General features: G+C 44.4%; 1 protein-coding gene across 1 annotated transcript in view; it reads left to right on the top strand.

Annotated features, from left to right (window-relative positions):
• The window catches only part of AACS (acetoacetyl-CoA synthetase), a 55,577-nt gene that overhangs the window by 14,201 nt on the left and 21,266 nt on the right, over positions 1–20,110 (top strand). The window contains exons 4-8 of the mRNA XM_035098023.3: positions 126–239; positions 12,129–12,226; positions 16,408–16,522; positions 17,842–17,923; positions 19,254–19,401. Coding sequence (XP_034953914.2) covers positions 126–239; positions 12,129–12,226; positions 16,408–16,522; positions 17,842–17,923; positions 19,254–19,401 — 557 coding nt within the window. The remainder of the gene's footprint in view (positions 1–125; positions 240–12,128; positions 12,227–16,407; positions 16,523–17,841; positions 17,924–19,253; positions 19,402–20,110) is intronic.

Below are 20,110 nucleotides of genomic sequence, written 5' to 3'. Positions count from 1 at the left end.
TGCGAAAGAAAACTCTTTCCTTGCAGTCGCCTCCCTCCCACCTGTCTGGTGTTCTTTGCATCCTAATGTCAACTTGCTAATGATGGGGCTTGCCTCCTTCAAACTTTCCCCTTCTCCTTCCACAGAGGAAGGCAAGGAAGAGATCGTGAAGGTGACTTTTGAAGAGCTAAGGCAGCAGGTCGCTCTCTTCGCAGCAGCCATGAGGAAGATGGGGGTGCAAACAGGAGACAGAGTTGTCGGTGAGTCAGCCTCCCTTTTCAAACGCCCATCCCCTAGGTCAGGGGTGGCCAACTTCCAAGAAACTGCAATCTACTCACAAAGTTAAAAACTGGCAGTGTTCTACCCCCTTTTGGGGGGGTTCAGGTCAAAATTGCTGAGCTTTTTTTTTAGGGGAGCCAAAGTTTTTAGCTTGTTTGGGGGGGAGCCACTGATCTACCGGTGATCTACCAGTAGATCACGATCTACCTGTTGCACATGCCTGCTCTAGGTAAACAAAGGCTGGGTACTTGGGATGCTAAGCCGCAGGCACCCCTGATTTTGTGCATACATTCATAGGAAGGAACCTTTTATGCCTTGTGTTTATCTTGGGATAAAGTGAAATCTTGGAGCCCTGACTCTTGGAGGGTTCCCAGACTTCCAGCTCCAGAGGGGAAAAGAGTGAAACCAGCATGGAGCAGCTCTTCAGATGTTTAATGAACTCGAACTCCCATCAGCCCCAGCTGGTGTGGGCAGTGCTTGGGGGCTGATGGGAGTTGTGGTCCAGCAATATCTGCAGGACCACAAGTTCCCCATCCCTGCAATAGAGGAAGATAGTGATGCTTTGACAAATCACACTCTTTTGCTGCCTGCCATGTTCTTTGCATCAGAACCTGACCCCTCTGGACAAGGCCAAGGATCATACAACTCTGTCTGCATGAAACAGGACTGTTGACTGGGTTACAAAGATCGACTAAAAGTCTTACTGACTCTTGCTTGCATCTTGCACAATTCTCAGAATAGGCACCCTTTCTCCCCTGCCCCACTCCCTCCTTTTTTGAAGCATTGAAACTAATACAATTACAGTTGCATTTGTTTATTATCCTATACAGCAGGGGTGAGGAACCTGTGACCCACTAGATGCAATTGGACTCCCAAATCCCATTTGCCCAGCATGCCTAGTGGATTGCGGATTATGGGAGTTGCAGTGCAGCAACATGTGGAGGACCACATATCCCCTTTCTTTGCTGTATAGTGGCGCTGTGGTTAAACCACAGAGCCTAGGGCTTGCTGATCAGAAGGTCGGCGGTTCGAATCCCTGTGACGGGGTGAGCTCCCGTTGCTTGGTCCCAGCTCCTGCCAACCTAGCAGTTCGAAAGCACGTCAAAATGCAAGTAGATAAATAGGAACCGCTACAGTGGGAAGGTAAACGGTGTTTCCGTGCGCTGCTCTGGTTCGCCAGAAGTGGCTTTGTCATGCTGGCCACATGACCTGGAAGCTGTACACTGGCTCCCTCAGCCAATAATGCAAGATGAGTGCGCAACCCCAGAGTCGGTCACGACTGGACCTGATGGTCAGGGGTCCCTTTACCTTTACCTATACAAATAACAGCCTCAGCCTCTGTGTGCTAAATCTTATGTAGCCAAAACAGCACCATCCACATGCAGCAGGGAGGTATCAGCAGGGTTGGGTGAACCCCTAAGTTTGCAGAAGGAACCCCAAAATAGCCCTTTGGCAGAGCTCAAAGCATCACAGTAGCCTCTTACAGACATGCCTCTGCCTACCTGGTGCCCTCCAGATGTTTGTTTAATATGGCTCTTAATTACAACCATCTCCAAGATGCAGAAGATGCAATGCAGAAAAGGGCAAAAATCTGTTAAAACTATAAAATCAGATTTCAGTTAGAATGTCTGCTGGATTTTTTTTAAAATCTTCAGTAGATGCTGGAATTTCAACAGGGAGGGGATGCTGTCTGAGGTCAACTGGAGGAGAGTTCCAAAAAAATGATTTGATTTTGATCATTTATTTTCATTCAAATGAATCCCAAAGTGGCTGACAAACAATAAATAATAACAACATGCTAGAAAATGTTGTAATAAACATCACAAATACAGCATAAATCATATAGAATAATTAACAAATCATCCATGAAACAATTGCTGTGTTAATAAAGCAACGTCTAAAAAATAAGCAAAACAGCACAATTAAAGCAAGTCATATTATCTGATTAACAAATCAATGCAGTGTTTATAATCCATAAAACAATCTTAACAAAATAGCAGCCAAAAATTAAACTAAGCGATGTTAAATTCATACACGCATTCTCCATACCCTCATGACTCATAATGACCCACTCAGTTCAGCTCATTAAAATACAGCTCATTAAAACTGGACACGCAGCATTGAATGCATGGCTCCTGGTGGATTTGAGCCTTGCATCTGAGCCATAGGTAAAGGTAAAGGACCCCTGACAGTTAAGTCCAGTCATAGAATCATAGAGTTGGAAGAGACCACGAGGGCCATCCAGTCCAACCCCCTGCCAAGCAGGAAACGCCATCAAAGCATTCCTGACAGATGGCTGTCAAGTCTCTGCTTAAAGACCTCCAAAGAAGGAGACTCCACCACACTCCTTGGCAGCAAATTCCACTGTTGATCAGCTCTTACTGTCCGGAAGTTCTTCAGTCACGAACGACTCTGGGGTTGTGGTGCTCACCTCGCTTTATTGGCCGAGGGAGCCGGCATACAGCTTCCGGGTCATGTGGCCAGCATGACTAAGCCGCTTCTGGCGAACCAGAGCAGCACACGGAAACGCCGTTTACCTTCCCGCCAGAGCAGTACCTATTTATCTACTTGCACTTTGATGTGCTTTCGAACTGCTAGGTGGAGAGGAGCAGGGACCGAGCAATGGTCCCCATCGTGGGGGTTCGAACCGCCGACCTTCCGATCTGCAAGCCCTAGGCTCTGTGGTTTAGACCACAGCGCCACCCGTGTCCCTAATCTGAGCCATGGGGGACCACTAACAGTGGCTCCTGTGAAGGCTAGATGATCAGGTAAGGATAGATGGCGTCAGGTGTTCCCTAAGGTATCCTGGACCCAAGTTACAAAGGGTTTTGTAAACTAATACCAGAACCTGGGACCTGACTCATATGACTCAAGTAGCATATGAACCCCAGGGAAGGCGGAGGCCGCATCACCATCTTGCCCCTTGTGCTACCTGGGGTGCTGGCATGCCTGTTGCAAAAGCCAATTTAAATGTCCTCTGTTGTGTGAGGCAATGTGGCATTCGATGACCTAGTGCTGCAAGCATTTCTCCTGTTACCTGCCTCCCTCGCAACATTTCTTGAGCAATGCAGGTGGGTGAAAAGGAACGCAGTTACACAGTGCTCTCTGATTGCACAGAAAAGGTTTTGCAACTTGTCTCCTCCTCCCTCTTAAGACACATTATTCTTAATTCCAAATATTACAGAAAGAAAAAAGAAACTGTTTTGGGTCACATCAACAATGACCTGTCAATCCAAACCAATTGAATTGAATTGAATTGAATCATACAAAGACCATGTGTCCAAATAAATATCCAAGTACCATTGAGAAATGGATGGTGGGTGTTCATCCTTTTAATCTTGAAGTATCTTTGCAGGCATAAGTGCTCTCAGGATCCACTTTGGTTGTCCTCAAACTTGACATGAGTCAACAGTGTGATGTAGCAGCTAAAAAAGCCAATGCAATTCTGGGCTGCATCAATAGGAGTATAGCATCTAGATCAGGCATCCCCAAACTTCGGCCCTCCAGATGTATTGGACTACAATTCTCATCATCCCTGACCATTGGTCCTGTTAGCTAGGGATCATGGGAGTTGTAGGCCAAAACATCTGGAGGGCCGCAGTTTGGGGATGCCTGATCTAGATTAAAGGAAGTATTAGTACCACTGTATTCTGCTCTGGTCAGACCTCACCTGGAGTACTGTGTGCAGTTCTGGGCACCACAGTTCAAGAAGGATACTGACAAGCTGGAACGTGTCCAGAGGAGGGCAACCAAAATGGTCAAAGGCCTGGAAACGATGCCTTATGAGGAACGGCTTAGGGAGCTGGGCATGTTTAGCCTGGAGAAGAGAAGGTTGATATGATAGCCATGTTCAAATATATAAAAGGATGTCATATAGAGGAGGGAGAAAGGTTGTTTTCTGCTGCTCCAGAGAAGCGGACACGGAGCAATGGATTCAAACTACAAGAAAGAAGATTCCACCTAAACATTAGGAAGAACTTCCTGACAGTAAGAGCTGTTCGACAGTGGAATTTGCTGCCAAGGAGTGTGGTGGAGTCTCCTTCTTTGGAGGTCTTTAAGCGGAGACTTGACAGCCATATGTCAAGAATGCTTTGATGGTGTTTCCTGCTTGGCAGGGGGTTGGACTGGATGGCCCTTGTGGTCTCTTCCAACTCTACGATTCTATGATTCTATGGTCCTGTTTTGGGGTGGGAGGTGGGCTGAATGACTTGGGATCCTTTCAGTCTGCACACCCAGGTCAAGTTTAGTAATATAGTCAAACCTCGGTTTGCGACTGCCTCAGTTTGCGACCGCTTCGGTTTCCGACCACCGCGGACCTGGAAGTGTTTGCATCCGGGTTCCGTGGTGCTCGGATGCGCAGAAGCGTGCCTTTGGCGAGCGGCCGGCTCCACGGAATGGATTGTGGTCGCAAACCGAGGTACCACTGTACGGTAGTTCATATTCACAACTGGGGTGGGGTTACATTAATTTGCCTAGCGCCTTTTGTGAGGAGGGGGCCGTACATCTGGAATGCAAAGCAGTGGACCTCAAGCAATCGTGCATGTCAGGGGACCTCCCTACAGGGAGCCTCCCCCCATCATCCTGACTAGCACTTTGCTCAGCGAGAGCGGCAGCAGCAGGTCAGGTGGGGGGAATGAGGATGGGAGCGGAATGGATGAGGCATGGCTCAGCGATGTATCAGAGCCCCTGCACCGCTCAAGCCAACAAGTAGGAGAGGGAGCGCAGCCGCTTCCGGCAACCGAATTGAGGTGCGCGCCCAAACGCAAGGTTAGAGGGTGGCGTTTCGGGGTGCCCAAGCTGGCCCCGGAGCAGAAGGGCGCCATTACCAGATTCTGCGAGTGACTAGAAGGTCATGTTTTCAGCTATCTCTGCACTGTAAATACTTTGCACAATAAAACCGTTAAAGACAGGACGGAATTGGGCGTATTTACTCGAGAGTAGCCGCAACAGTCAGTGCCAATTACCTTAACACACAGAAATCTCCATACAGAGATTCATAACTTAAATGCAAGTAACCTGCCTGAAACGTTGGTTTGCATTTTTACCACTCCAGTAGTTAGATTAGTGTGCAAGTTGTGTTAACATTTTAGTACTCTGCATAGCTTTTTCTACCACGTTTCTTGTTCAATTGACCCTGTTCCAGATGACTCGAAAGCTCCACCCAAATCGTTTAAAAACCTACACGTTCAATGAGCCATTCACCCAAATACCTTTTTTTGAGGGGGGGGGGGTCCTGTATCATTGCCATGCCATAATTCACTTTTAAACAGTATTCAGAAAATGCCTTCAGCTGTTTTCTCAAACTTGCTTTTGTTTGGGACAGATGTACAGTGTTGTTTGCGTATAGTAAAACAGAAATACTATATAAGTCGCACCTGAATATAAGCCGCACCTTTAAACTTGGAGGGGGAGAGAAAAAAAGACACCCCCCCGAATATAAGCTGCTCCATTCCTCTCTGCTCCTGGCTGTATACTTGGGGGGGGGGCACGCGGCGTTGCCAGTGGCCTTTTCCCTTCCTCGCTGTCTCCCTCCCCGGCCTTGGAGGAGAGGACGGGGGACTACGCCCAGGGCTTGGCACCACTTTGCCACACTCCTGGTGCTGTTTGCCCCACGGTCCTGGCTGCATACTGTAAGGTTGCAAATATAAGCCACACTTTAACTTTTCACGGTCAGAATTTGGGGGGAAATTGAGTCTTATATACGGTAGCTTTTAGGGAAATGGTAAGTAGGAGGTTACACAATGATGTTATCTCGACAACATCATTGTGTAACCTCTTTTACTGGATGGCACAGAATCCATAAGATCCCCATCTTATTGCACCTTTGGTCAGGTTTTAATGAGTACACCTTTTACGAGAAGAGGAGCTCTTTTCTCTTGCATGGGAAACTGCATCAAATGCTGCCCATAAATGCTGTCATCCGCAAGCGATTCCAGACCATTGCTATTTTGGGGTGGGATTCTGTCGCATACTGGCAAATTCAGGCTGCACAATTATAGTTGACTGGGAGGTCTTCAGCAGCAACCCCCCCCCCCGGCCAAATATGGGGGAATGCATTGGGAAGTGGGGGGGTGACACTTGCTCTGATACATCATTGTTTAACCTTCCTGGAAACTAAGAAGAGTGAACACTTCTTAAATAGCCAGAGGGTCATGGCTGAGTGGCAGAGAACCTGTCCCAGGCGCATTGCCCAGCAGCATCTCTAGGTAGGGCTAGGAGAGAACCCATCCTGATACCTTGGACAGCCACTGCCAGTCTGTGTAGGCATTGCTAAGCTACAGGGACCTTTGTTCTGAATCTGTATAAAGCAACAGCTTGCATCTGATTTCCCTGGTAACAAAGATGGACATTCAACAAACAGGTTGTCCAGAAGTGTACTCAGTGTGCGCTAGGGCCAGAAACTGTGGTGGCACCATCCCATCGGGCGCTGGGCAGGACCTGATCCCTCAGCAAGGGGCGGCATCCTGGCCCCCAGAGCCTCTTTCCCTGCTGCTTACTGGCCCAGAGGGAGAGAGCGGCAGGAATGACTGGGGCTGAGCCAAAGTAACACCAGACTCCATTTCCCTGCGGGTGGCAGGAAGTAGGAGGAGAGGGGCCCGCAATAGCTTGGCATGCAGGAAGTCCCAGGTGTTTTTTGTGCGTGTGAAATATTATTTTATCAATATTTTCTTTCTCAACCCCCCAATAAGATACAAGCCCCTCCCAAAGCCCTTTTAGAGTACAATTTGAGCATGAAAAGAGCATGAGTTATTATTAACACATTACGTAGATGTTGACAATCATTATTGAGGATTTGCTTTGTATGCAACCTCTCCTCCACATGGTATATGGGACGCTGGTGGCTGTGTAGTGTCAAATTTACCCCTTCTGCATCATGCGTTCAGGGAGCACCGTTTCAAAGACCTCACCCATTCAGCCATGCGCACAATTTTCCAAACTCTTGAGGCCACTTCCAACCTGTAGTGCTGAAGATGTGCAGTTGTGGGCCTGACAAGACGCACTAAAAAGCAGGCGCTGGAAAGGGGATTCTCATGCCTGCTAGCTCCACTTCCTCTCCAATGAGGCTAATTCCCCAGATTATTTGTTGTTGTTTAGTCGTTTAGTCGTGTCCGACTCTTCGTGACCCCATGGACCAGAGCACGCCAGGCACTCCTGTCTTGCACTGCCTCCCGCAGTTTGGTCAAACTCATGTTCGTAGCTTCGAGAACACTGTCCAACCATCTTGTCCTCTGACGTCCCCTTCTCCTAGTGCCCTCAATCTTTCCCAACATCAGGGTCTTTTCCAAGGATTCTTCTCTTCTCATGAAGTGGCCAAAGTCTTGGAGCCTCAGCTTCACGATCTGTCCTTCCAGGGAGCACTCAGGGCTGATTTCCTTAAGAATTGATAGGTTTGATCTTCTAGCAGTCCATGGGACTCTCAAGAGTCTCCTCAGGCACCATAATTCAAAAGCATCAATTCTTCGGCGATCAGCCTTCTTTATGGTCCAGCTCTCACTTCCATACATCACTACTGGGAAAACCATAGCTTTAACTATACGGACCTTTGTCGGCAAGGTAATGTCTCTGCTTTTTAAGATGCTGTCTAGGTTTGTCATTGCTTTTCTCCCAAGAAGCAGGCGTCTTTTAATTTCGTGACTGCTGTCACCATCTGCAGTAATCAAGGAGCCCAAGAAAGTAAAATCTCTCACTGCCTCCATTTCTTCCCCTTCTATTTGCCAGGAGGTGATGGGACCAGTGGCCATGATCTTGGTTTTTTTGATGTTGAGCTTCAGACCATATTTTGCGCTCTCCTCTTTCACCCTCATTAAAAGGTTCTTTAATTCCTCCTCGCTTTCTGCCATCAAGGTTGTGTCATCTGCATATCTGAGGTTGTTGATATTTCTTCCGGCAATCTTAATTCCGGCTTGGGATTCATCTAGTCCAGCCTTTCGCATGATGAATTCTGCATATAAGTTAAATAAGCAGGGAGACAATATACAACCTTGTCGTACTCCTTTCCCAATTTTGAACCACTCAGTTGTTCCATATCCAGTTCTAACTGTAGCTTCTTGTCCCACATAGAGATTTCTCAGGAGACAGATGAGGTGATCAGGCACTCCCATTTCTTTAAGAACTTGCCATAGTTTGCTGTGGTCGACACAGTCAAAGGCTTTTGCATAGTCAATGAAGCAGAAGTAGATGTTTTTCTGGAACTCTCTAGCTTTCTCCATAATCCAGCGCATGTTTGCTATTTGGTCTCTGGTTCCTCTGCCCTTTCGAAATCCAGCTTGCACTTCTGGGAGTTCTCGGTCCACATACTGCCTAAGCCTGCCTTGTAGAATTTTAAGCATAACCTTGCTAGCGTGTGAAATGAGCGCAATAGTGCGGTAGTTGGAGCATTCTTTGGCACTGCCCTTCTTTGGAATTGGGATGTAGACTGATCTTCTCCAATCCTCTGGCCATTGCTGAGTTTTCCAAACTTGCTGGCATATTGGGTGTAGCACCTTAACAGCATCATCTTTTAAAATTTTAAATAGTTCAGCTGGAATATCATCACTTCCACTGGCCTTGTTATTAGCAGTGCTTTCTAAGGCCCATTTGACTTCACTCTCCAAGATGTCTGGCTCAAAGTCAGCAACCACACTACCTGGGGTGTACGAAACCTCCATGTCTTTCTGGTATAATTCCTCTGTGTATTCTTGCCACCTCTTCTTGATGTCTTCTGCTTCTGTTAGGTCCTTACCACTTTTGTCCTTGATTATGGTAATCTTTGTACGAAATGTTCCTTTCATATCTCCAATTTTCTTGAACAGATCTCTGGTTTTCCCCATTCTATTGTTTTCCTCTATTTCTTTGCATTGCTCATTTAAGAAGACCCTCTTGTCTCTCCTTGCTGTTTTTTGGAAATCTGCATTCAGTTTCCTGTATCTTTCCCTATCTCCCTTGCATTTTGCTTGCCTCCTCTCCTCCGCTATTTGTAAGGCCTCGTTGGACAGCCATTTTGCTTTCTTGCATTTCCTTTTCCTTGGGATGGTTTTCGTTGCTGCCTCCTGTATAATGTTACGAGCCTCCATCCATAGTTCTTCAGGCACTCTGTCCACCAAATCTAAATCCTTAAACCTGTTCCTCACTTCCACTGTGTATTCATAAGGGATTTGATTCAGATTGTATCTTACTGGCCCAGTGGTTTTTCCTACTTTCTTCAGTTTAAGCTGGAATTTTGCTATAAGAAGCTGATGATCTGAGTTACAGTCAGCTCCAGGTCTTGTTTTTGCTGATTGTATAGAGCTTCTCCATCTTTGGCTGCAGAGAATATAATCAATCTGATTTCGATGCTGCCCATTTGGTGATATCCATGTGTAGAGTCGTCTCTTGTGTTGTTGGAAGAGAGTGTTTGTGATGACCAGCTTGTTCTCTTGACAGAACTCTATTAGCCTTTGCCCTGCTTCATTTTGAACTCCAAGGCCAAACTTGCCAGTTGTTCCTTTTATCTCTTGATTCCCTACTTTAGCATTCCAATCCCCTGTAATGAGAAGAACATCCTTCTTTGGTGTCATTTCTAGAAGGTGTTGTAGGTCTTCATAGAATTGGTCAATTTCACTTTCTTCAGCTCCAGTAGTTGGTGCATAAACTTGGATTACTGTGATGTTAAAAGGTCTGCCTTGGATTCGTATCAAGATCATTCTGTCATTTTTGAGATTGCATCCCATTACAGCTTTTGCCACTCTTTTGTTGACTATGAGGGCCACTCCATTTCTACTACAGGATTATTGCCCACAGTAGTAGATATGATAGTCGCCCGAACGGAATTCGCCCATTCCCTTCCATTTTAGTTCACTGATGCCCAGGATGTCGATATTTATTCTTGTCATCTCATTTTTGACCACATCCAGCTTACCTCCATTCATGGTTCTTACATTCCAGGTTCCTATGCAATATTTTTCTTTACAGCATCGGACTTTCCTTTCGCTTCCAGGCATATCCGCAACTGAGCGTCCTTTCGGCTTTGGCCCAGCCGCTTCATCAGCTCTGAATCTACTTGTACTTGTCCTCCGCTCTTCCTCAGTAGCATGTTGGACGCCTTCCGACCTGAGGGGCTCATCCCCTTCATGGATCAATGCCTTGTCGTGGCGAAGGGGCTTGAATAACTCAGAGAAGCTATGAGCTATGCCATGCAGGGCCACCCAAGATGGACAGGTCATAGTGGAGAGTTTTGACTAAACATGATCCACCTGGAGAAGGACCTGGCAAGCCACTCCAGTATCCCTGCCAAGAAAACTCCATGGACAAAGACAACAGGCCCCAGATTATAGAAGTGTTTAAATGTACCTTCAGCCCTGAAAGAACAAGTTTTGTTGCATATTTACCCCTTAAGCACAACACATATCCTCATTGAATGCAGCTTGTTCCTGCTCTAGGCAGCAATTTTGCCAGTGCCTGCAATCTCACAAAAGGGAGCCCTGCAAATGAATTCACTGTGCAACTGGTTTGGAGATTGAGCTTTAAACTCGGAGTGCAGGAAATGGTACTTTCCCATTTTCTCCCCCGCTAGCCTGCTTTTCTTCCAGATGACGCTTTTTTGGGGGGGGGGAAACACCCCAATTTTTGTCCTCACTCAGGGTGCTGAATTACTTGGTGTAAGACGGCTTTCTACTTTCCACCTAATTCAACTACCCCAAAAATGGAATTATGAACTGACTTACAAAACTGCACAAATTTACCCGCAACCCGCACTCGCTTCTAAAACCAAAATATTTGTTGGTTTATTATCACCGCCTCTCGGCCTAACCTACCTCACAGGGTTGTTGTGTGGGGAGCGGGGGAACCATATACACTGCCCTAAGGTCCTTGGAGAAAAAGGTGGGATAGACATGGAAAATAACTAAATACTATTTTATTTATTAAATTTGTATCCTGCCCTCTTCCCAAAGGACTCTGGGGCGGTAAATGCATCTGGGAGCAATACAGTACAGTACCATTAAAAGTAAAGTACTGTAAGATAAACATATTTAAAACAATTATAGGTACCCAAGACCATTTAAGAACAATTAAACAGAGCAAACCAGAACAACTTTAAAACCACATGTAACCAAATCATGGGTCTGGATACACCTGCTGAAACAGAAATTTTCAGCAGGCATCTAAAACAGTACAGGGAAGATGGCTGCCTAATTTCAATAGGAAGGGAGTTCCAGAGCACAGCGTCTGCCACGTTAAAGAAATGACTCATTGCAGAAAGCGAGATGAGCAGCGTGTCGCCCTGCAAAAGTGAAAGTTCAGCAGATGGAGGTGGTAGAACAGGCACATAAGAGGTGATCCTGGGAGTAAACTGGCCCTAAGTCAGATAGCCTATTTTGCAGCTATTTATACACGCAGTATTAAAGCGACTGAAATGACAACAATAAAATGGAACTTAATGGTGCAGCTCAGAAATGAATGACTAGGAAACAAGCATCGTTTGCTAAATTCCCTAGGAAAATAGGAAGCTACTTTTGTAGTCAGTCATTCAGGCCACTGGTCCATCTAGCTCAGGCACCCCCAAACTGCGGCCCTCCAGATGTTTTGGCCTACAACTCCCATGATCCCTAGCTAACAGGACCAGTGGTCAGGGATGATGGGAATTGTAGTCCAAAACATCTGGAGGGCCGAAGTTTGGGGGTGCCTGATCTAGCTCAATATTGTCCACACTGACTGGCAGCCGCTCTCCGGGTTTTGGATGGAAGGACATTCCCAGCCCTTCTTGGAGATATCTGATTCACCAAGTTGGAGAAATGACAAAAAGTGTTCTAGCATGTTGGGCTTCTTTGAATGTGGGCTTGTTTGCCATCATGTCACCTGGGTGCAGGCTTCCTCCAGTGTTGTAACCACTGCAATTCCTAAAACTGTCCTAGGCTACTTGCCCAATGGCATCCATGCGGTAGAAGCAATGTTGGCCGCAGCGAGCATTGGCGCCATCTGGAGTGCAACGTCGCCGGACTTTGGCATCAATGTAAGTACCGGTAACTCCTTGCAGCTCTTGTTCCCAGGAACCCTCGCCCCTTCCGGAAAGGCGCCTGGTGCTGTCATGACCAGATTTTAGGTGCCAGCCTGAGACACTTTTATTTTGCCAAACTTTTGGTGGTTAAATCAGCCTCTGCTGTACTGCTCACCCATAAGAGTGTTGAGGGCAGGTCTTTTAGTTTTCATTTGCCTCTTAGTTAATTTTGCTTGCTTGTATTTTAACTTGAGGTTAGGTCGCTTTGAGACTTTTATTTCTGCATAAAGCGACCAACAAATGCAGTGAATAATAGAGGTTGATCATCGTCATCTTCTGTTACCAACTGGCACTCTGCTACACTGGTTCAAAAGTGATGAATTTGTTTTTATTTTATTTTAAAATAAAGGCCTTTGCGGATGATTTGATAACTGTGGAAAATCCAGAAGAAAGTGTACAAAAAATATTAGAAAAATTTTTGGGAAAGTGGCAGGATTTAAAATAAATAAAAATAAAGCCAATATGTTAGCCAATATGTCTTTACAAGAAAAAATTGAAATCTGAAATACTTTATTGTTACTTGTACAACGTATACAGTGAGATTACACGAGCATCCCCCAATCAAAAAACAAAGAAAGAAGAATTACAAATAAATTCAGAATTAACGATAGTAAATAAGGGAATCTGGCTAACAAACAAAAACAGTAATTTATTCAATGACAATTATTCAAAAATTCGGAAAGAAAAAGGAGTTGGAAATTTGGGACAGGCTGAAATTACAGTAGAATCTCAGCAGTAAAGGTGAATGTACTTCACATGTTGATGTTCTTATTTCAAATGATACTGGTGATTAATGGAATGGGATGCTTTAAAACTTGGCAAAAAGACCTATCAAGATTTATTTGGTGATATAAAAACACAAACTACTAATAGATAGTAAAAACAGAGGAGGAATGGCATTACCTGATTTGAAATTGTATTATGATTCGGCCTGTCTAAATTGGTTAAAGGAATGGATAACATTGGAAAAAGGTGACCTATTGGAGTTGGAAGGTTTTGACAGTTGTTATGGGTGGCATGCGTACTTGGGTTATGAAAAGGTGAAAGTCCATAGAGGCATATTATAAGGAAACCTTTATTTAAAATGTGGGAAAGATATAAGGATTTAGTAGAACCTAAAACCTATCGCCTTTGGGGGCCTTAGCAGCCAAGAGGAAAAATATGGAAACCTGGGCTACGTATAAAAGACCCGTTAGAAGAAAAAGGTAACAAACTGAAACTGAAAGATTATGAGGAAATAAAGCACTACCTGGCGGGATGGATTCAATACAGTACCATCAACTAAATGAAATATTCAAGTTAGATTAAAAGAAGAGGTTTTGCAAAAGAATTGTCAATGATAGATAAAGAATTTATACAGAATAAGAGGAAAGTAATTTCTAAAATGTATGGATTCCTCTTGGAATGGGAGGTCAACGATGAACAAATAAAAGAGGTAATGATCAAGTGGGCAATGGATTTTGGGGAAACTATTCAATTATTGGTATGGGAAAGGTTATGGAACAAAGACTGGAAATTCACTGCTTGTTACTCTTTAAAAGAAAATCTTTTAAAGATGTTTTACAGATGGTTTATAACACCTAGTAAGATATCCAAAATGTACAAAGCAAGCTCTAAAATGTGTTGGAGGTGTAATCAGGCAGAGGGGACACTATTCCACATGTGGTGGATCTGCAAAATTTTTAGAGCTTCTGGGATATGGTGTACAAAGAATTGAAAAAAATATTCAAACAAAATTTTATAAAGAGACTAGAAGCCTTTTTATTGGGCATACTAGAATCAGATATCTTAAATAAAAATAAGAAAATATTCTTATATGCAACCACGGCAGCAAAAATTGGAAAAGTGATATAGTACCAACTAAAAAAGAGTGGCAGGATGAATTATTCGATTATCTTGAGCTGGCAAAAATGACAGACACAATTAGGGGACAGTCCAAGTTAAAGTCCCAAAAAGAGTGGGGAATGTATAAAGAGTGTCTTGAACTGTCCTCAAATAAAAATCTGGACTTGCTTTTGAGTAATTTTTGTAAAATAAAATAAGGGTTACAAGTATATTATATGGAGAATGATAGTAATGATGAAATGAGAAAGAAGCAGTTTACCAAGAAAGGAAAATCAGAACTGCATTGAGGAGGAAGGAAGTCTATAAGAACAGAATAAGAATTGGGAATAGAAAAGAAGTTTGTTTGTAAGATCTTTAGGATTTATGGTTATATGTCTGTAACTTATTTTTGTTGTCACAAAATTCAATAAAAAGCACTTTTAAAAAAGTGATGAATTTGGTTTGAGGAGGCTTGGCTTTCAATCACTGCCGGGTGGGAGGCCCTGAATCTCTCATTTCCTCTGCACTTAACCTACCACACAAAAACCCTAAGAGCTAGAAGTGGGAATCGATAACATGCTGCGCTGAACACTTTGGATGAGAAATGTAATGTTAATTACAGCCAGATTTTTTTATTACAGTGGTTAATATGTCAGTGGTTAACCAGATCATGTCTGGTTGCGGACATGATCCCTTCCGGAGCAGTTCACTCCCCCAAAAGTATACAACCAGAGCAGCGCATCTGCGCATGTGTGAACCGTGCAGAACGCTTCTGTGTGTGCGCATGCAGCGAAACCCGGAAGTAAACACTTCCGGGTTTGCTGCGTTCTTAACATGAAAAAACGCAACATGAAGCGTTCGCAGGAAGAGGTATGACTGTAAATTATTTATATTAAATAATACAAACACTCTTTACTTTTTGAAGTTTGCCACTGGAGGGCAGCATAACCCCATTTTCATCAACCAAAGGCATGGCTGTTCAAGAAACTGTAACTTAAGTGAGAGAATTTATGGTGACTAATTTAACCCCCCCCCCATTCTGCACAATTTTATTTTTATTTTAGCTCAACGAGAAGAACCACACTTTTTCATGGCACCAGTATTTAACAAAGCACAAAACCATCCCATTCCCACCCTGCCTGATGGGTTTAATTTCCAGTGGGCTGTGAATTCAGCTTTTTCCATAGAACTTTTAAGGTGCCAGAGCAGAGGGCATAGAACAGGGGTGCACAACCTGTAGCTCACCAGGTGTTGTTGGACTACACCTTCCTTCATCCTGATCAATGGCTATGCTGGCTGGGGCTCACGGGAAACTTCTGGAGGGCCGCAGGTTGTGCACCCCTGGCAGAGAAGCAGCCCTGGACCTTTTAAATCAGGGGTGAGGAAATGGGGCTCTAGCTCCCACCACTGCTGACCAGGCTGGCCTGAGGCTAAAGGGAGTAACCAAAATGGTTAAAGGCCTGGAAATGATGCCTTATGAGGAACGGCTTATGGAGCTGGGCATGTTTAGCCTGGAAAAGAGAAGGTTAAGGGGTGATATGTTCAAATATATAAAAGGATGCCATATAGAGGAGGGTGAAAGGTTGTTTTCTGCTGCTCCAGAGAAGCAGACACGGAGCAATGGATTCAAGCTGCAAGAAAGAAGATTCCACCTAAACATTAGGAAGAACTTCTTGACAGTAAGAGCTGTTTGACAGTGGAATTTGCTGCCAAGGAGTGTGGTGGAGTCTCCTTCTTTCGGGTCTTTAAGCGGAGACTTGACAGCCATATGTCAAGAATGCTTTGATGGTGTTTCCTGCTTGGCAGGGGGTTGGACTGGATGGCCCTTGTGGTCTCTTCCAACTCTATGATTCTATGAGTTGGGAGTCTGGCAGCCTCTGGAGGGCATCCTGTTTGCTACTCTTGGGTTAAACAGCCTGCTCAAACAATCTACCATAAACCACAGTTTCCTCCTTTTGAACAAACCAGGGTTTCTCCATATTTGGATGTAGCAAGGAACTCTGGTTATTTTAAAAGCAGAAGCAAAGGCTTCCCATTTCCTCCTTGCACAGCAGCAGAGGAGGGACAAAATTGGCTGTTGTTCATGCACATCATTGTAAACCAGGGAAGGAGAATGGGATCTGTAGTCCACAAGTGGAGGGTGCCATGTTAGTTATTCCTGCTTTAATGGTATATTTGAAAGGGCTAAGAAAATAGTGCTTTTGCGACAAGGATAATGTTTAAAGAGTCCCCGCATTTTGCAATCTGGGGGAAACTAATGTTCTCACTTACTCCTGTTAATGGCTGTATTAATTTCTGTCTGTCTCCTTCAGGGTGTACTGGACAGATTTTCGCAAATTCAGCCCAAGTTGATCTTTTCTGTTGAAGCTGTCATTTACAACGGGAAGAAACACAATCACTTGGAAAAGCTTCAGAACGTCGTAAAGGGTACTGGCTGCCTTGCACGCTTGTGGGAATTGTTGAATATGGGGCATTGCTTCTCTCTTCCATCCCTTCATTAATGTATTGAGGAGATTAATAGCTTTGCGCCTGAGGTGTACAACACTGCCCAGCCCTCTGATGCCTGACAATGGCTGCATATGTACCACTGCTAAAGTCCTAGTTGCAGGGCCGGCCCTATGATGAGGCAGAGTGAGGCAGCTGCTTCAGGCAGCAGATGCTGAGGGACAGGAAGGAGACAGAGCTGTGAGTGCCACGGGGCCTGCTCTGTGCTCCCTACACAACCTGGCTGCCCCCAGGCACAGGGAAATATACTTTTCTGCCACCAGTATTGGGGTAAAAGGTTCAACTGCCAATCCAGTTGGCTTCTGCATTTGCCTTGTGGGAGGGTGCTATCTTGTCCTTTGCCTCAGGCAGCAAAACGTCTTGAGCTGGCCCTGTCTGGTTGGTTCCTTATGTTTTGCTTGAGTTGTTGGACTTCAGCACCTAGTGTTGTGCAAAGCCCTGGACCTTAGACAGGTTTGTCCTTTGCCCAACGGGGCGGTCAGAGCTTGGGAAACTGGGCATATGGGTGGCTGTGACAAGGGAGGCCCATGTGGTTTACACCTACTAGAGCTGCACGGCCAAATGCACAGGCAGCATGGGGGAGCACAAAGCGGTGAATGTGGGCTTCACAGAAACAGATTGCCATGCAGAGCAGTGCCTCTTGGCAGAAACAAGCCTCCTGTATAATCTAAATAACACTCATTGTTTGCTTTATTGGGAAGGAGCGATCCTAAACTGTGGAATCATTTCCACAAGATGTGGTGATGGCCACCAACTTAAATTGCTTTAGAAAGGGACCAGGCATAACTCTCTTCAGTTGCTGCAAGGTAGCAGTGGAGGAGCCTTGGGTCTGATCCAGCAGGGCCCATTATGTTCTTAATGATCACAGGTGCTCCCCACTTTTCTTCCTCTGCTCCTCTTGCATGTTTGGCTTCAGCAGACATTTTCTGGTTTGTTAAACCTGAGTTCCCTGTGACATCAAGAGTCGAGAAACAGCAAACCGGGTCAAGCTGACAATCGTGGTTGGTAGGGAGTGTGGAAATCCGTTTCTCAGTTCTGAAACTGTGGTTCAGCAAACAAGGAACTCTCCACTGAAGAGGCACATGAGAGGTGGAAAAGGATAAACTAAATTCATTACTACTCCAGTAATACATGTGGTCTGGGTCACTGTTGAACAAACTATGGTTATAGGAAGACACTTTAAAAGTGGAAACAGCTGTCATTTCTCTCCATTTAGCCCTTGAATTTTTCCTTTCTTTCAGGACTCCCAGATCTAAAAAAGGTAGTGGTGATCCCATATGTTTCCTCGAGAGAATCTATAGACATTTCCAAAATTTCGCACAGGTATAAAGTGGGCTGGACAAATGTACATCTCTTTATCTACCTATCTTTTTCTTTAAAGCAATTGGTGTCATTGAATGCAGAATATATTTTACTTTACATTTAATTGGAGGCTGTGCATTTAGTTTTCTAGTTTGTGAATCTGACTGGTGGGCTTCTCAGATATTTGCAAAGTGGGTCATTTTGTGTGCCCACTCAGAAGACAACCAGCAAGGGTTGCAGAAGGGAGGACATGCTCTTGAGTGTTTGCTCAAATTTTGGAGAGAGAGTAGAAAACAATGGATTAGTTAGAAGTGCTTTTTCCCGCAACAAAATGCTTGTTTGGCTTGTTTCGTTACCAGGGTTGTGGCACTTAATTTTTCAAGAAATTGAGAGAAAGTGTGTGTGTGTGTTATAAAGGTGAAACTCAGAAAATTACAATATCGTCGAAAAGTGCATTTATTTCAGTAATGCAACTTTTTAAATTATTTTTCTTTTAATTTTTACAAATGCTTTCTTTGGGAAATTCTACCGTAATAAAATAAATAGTTACAATAATACAAAAATAAACATTGCTATTACATTTAATTAATTACATTCCATTTATAATTGACCCGCCTAACGACAAACGATTACAATTACAACAAATAAAGGCTTGACATATCTTGCTTTGCACGTCATGCATCAATCTCATATATTGGTTTCACCTTTTAAGTTGCATTACTGAAATGAATGCACTTTTTGATGATATTCTAATTTTCCGAGTTTCACTTGTATAATGTGAGTTATATAAATAATAAATTATTATTATTAATGTTTGATGTTTAATGTGTTGAAAGCCACCCAGAGTAGCTCTTGGCATATACATATAAATCATATTATTATTATTATTATTATTATTATTATTATTATTATTAGCTTAATGCCCAGATCCAGATGACTTCCGAGTGGCTTACAAAACATGAAAACCAGCTGTACAGTATTGTTAACATACAGAATGATTAAAAATACACCATGGGCCCCAGAAAATTGCTCAGAAGGTAATGAAGCCCTCAGGTTGAGGCAGGTTCCCCCCTCCTGAGCTAGAATGTCAGTTTAGGACCTGGGAGACCAGCATTCAGATCTGTTCTCAGCCACGGAAGGGCCCTGGGTGACCTTTGCCAGCCACTGTCTTTCAGCCTGGCCTACCTCACAGGGTGGTTGTGATGATACAGTGGGGAAGGAGGAGAAGCATGGATGCCACTTTGAGAAAAGTAATAATAAATTAATAAATACAAAATAAATGTCACAAAGGTTTGATAGTGATGTTAATTCTCTCTCCCTCCCCTCCATTTCTTTCTTCTTCTTTGTTCAGCGTCTTTCTAGAAGACTTTCTTGCGGCAGGGAAGGGAGATCAAGCCCCCCAGCTAGAGTTCGAACAGCTTCCTTTCAGCCACCCTCTTTTTATTATGTATTCTTCTGGCACAACAGGAGCTCCGAAATGCATGGTTCACTCAGCAGGGGTAGGCCATGTTGCTATTTGGGGTTGTGGAGCCTCTGCACAGTAAACAAGCAACAGGAGAGGCATTTTCCCCACCTTCCAACAGACTGAATTTGTTTGGTGGATTTTGCCAAGCGTACTTCTGCTGCATCTACACACCTGGGAGAATTGAGGAGTAAGAGGCCTGCGGTGACAGAATGGGCTGTACCACTTTAGACTCTGGACGGGGGGAAATCACAACTTCAGAAAACTCCCTGCAAGGAGAAAATCTGCACAGCAAGGGCTGGGATAAAATTTCTTTTCCCAAAGAAATCTAACAATAGTCAGGCTCTGGAACTCGCTCCCCCTGGAGGCAGTGATGGCCACCAATTGGGAAGGTTTTAAAAGGAGGGATAGACGGATTCATGGAGGAGAGGGCTTTCAATTGCTGCTAGCCAGGATGCCTGTGCAACTTCACAAACTCATCGAAAAAATCTGGGGGAGAGAGGAGATCCCAGCAGACTTTTGGGATGCCAAAATTACCAATATCTTTAAAAAAGGTGACAGAACGGATTGTTGAAACTATTGAGGCATCTCTTTATTAGCTGCAGCTGGCAAAATTCTTGCAAGGATTTTAGCAAAACATGTCTTAACAATATCCAAGGTGACCGTCCCTGAATCCCAAAATGGTTTGACCTTCTAGGGGGTTTTAACAATGAGTCTGTAAGTGACTGTTGAGGCCAATTCTGGAT

This window comes from Zootoca vivipara, chromosome 16 (assembly GCF_965207765.1).
Source record: "Zootoca vivipara chromosome 16, rZooViv2.hap1.1, whole genome shotgun sequence".
Lineage (NCBI taxonomy): Eukaryota > Metazoa > Chordata > Lepidosauria > Squamata > Lacertidae > Zootoca > Zootoca vivipara.
Note: the sequence above shows the minus strand (reverse complement) of the source record. Positions and strands in the feature narration are given on the sequence as shown.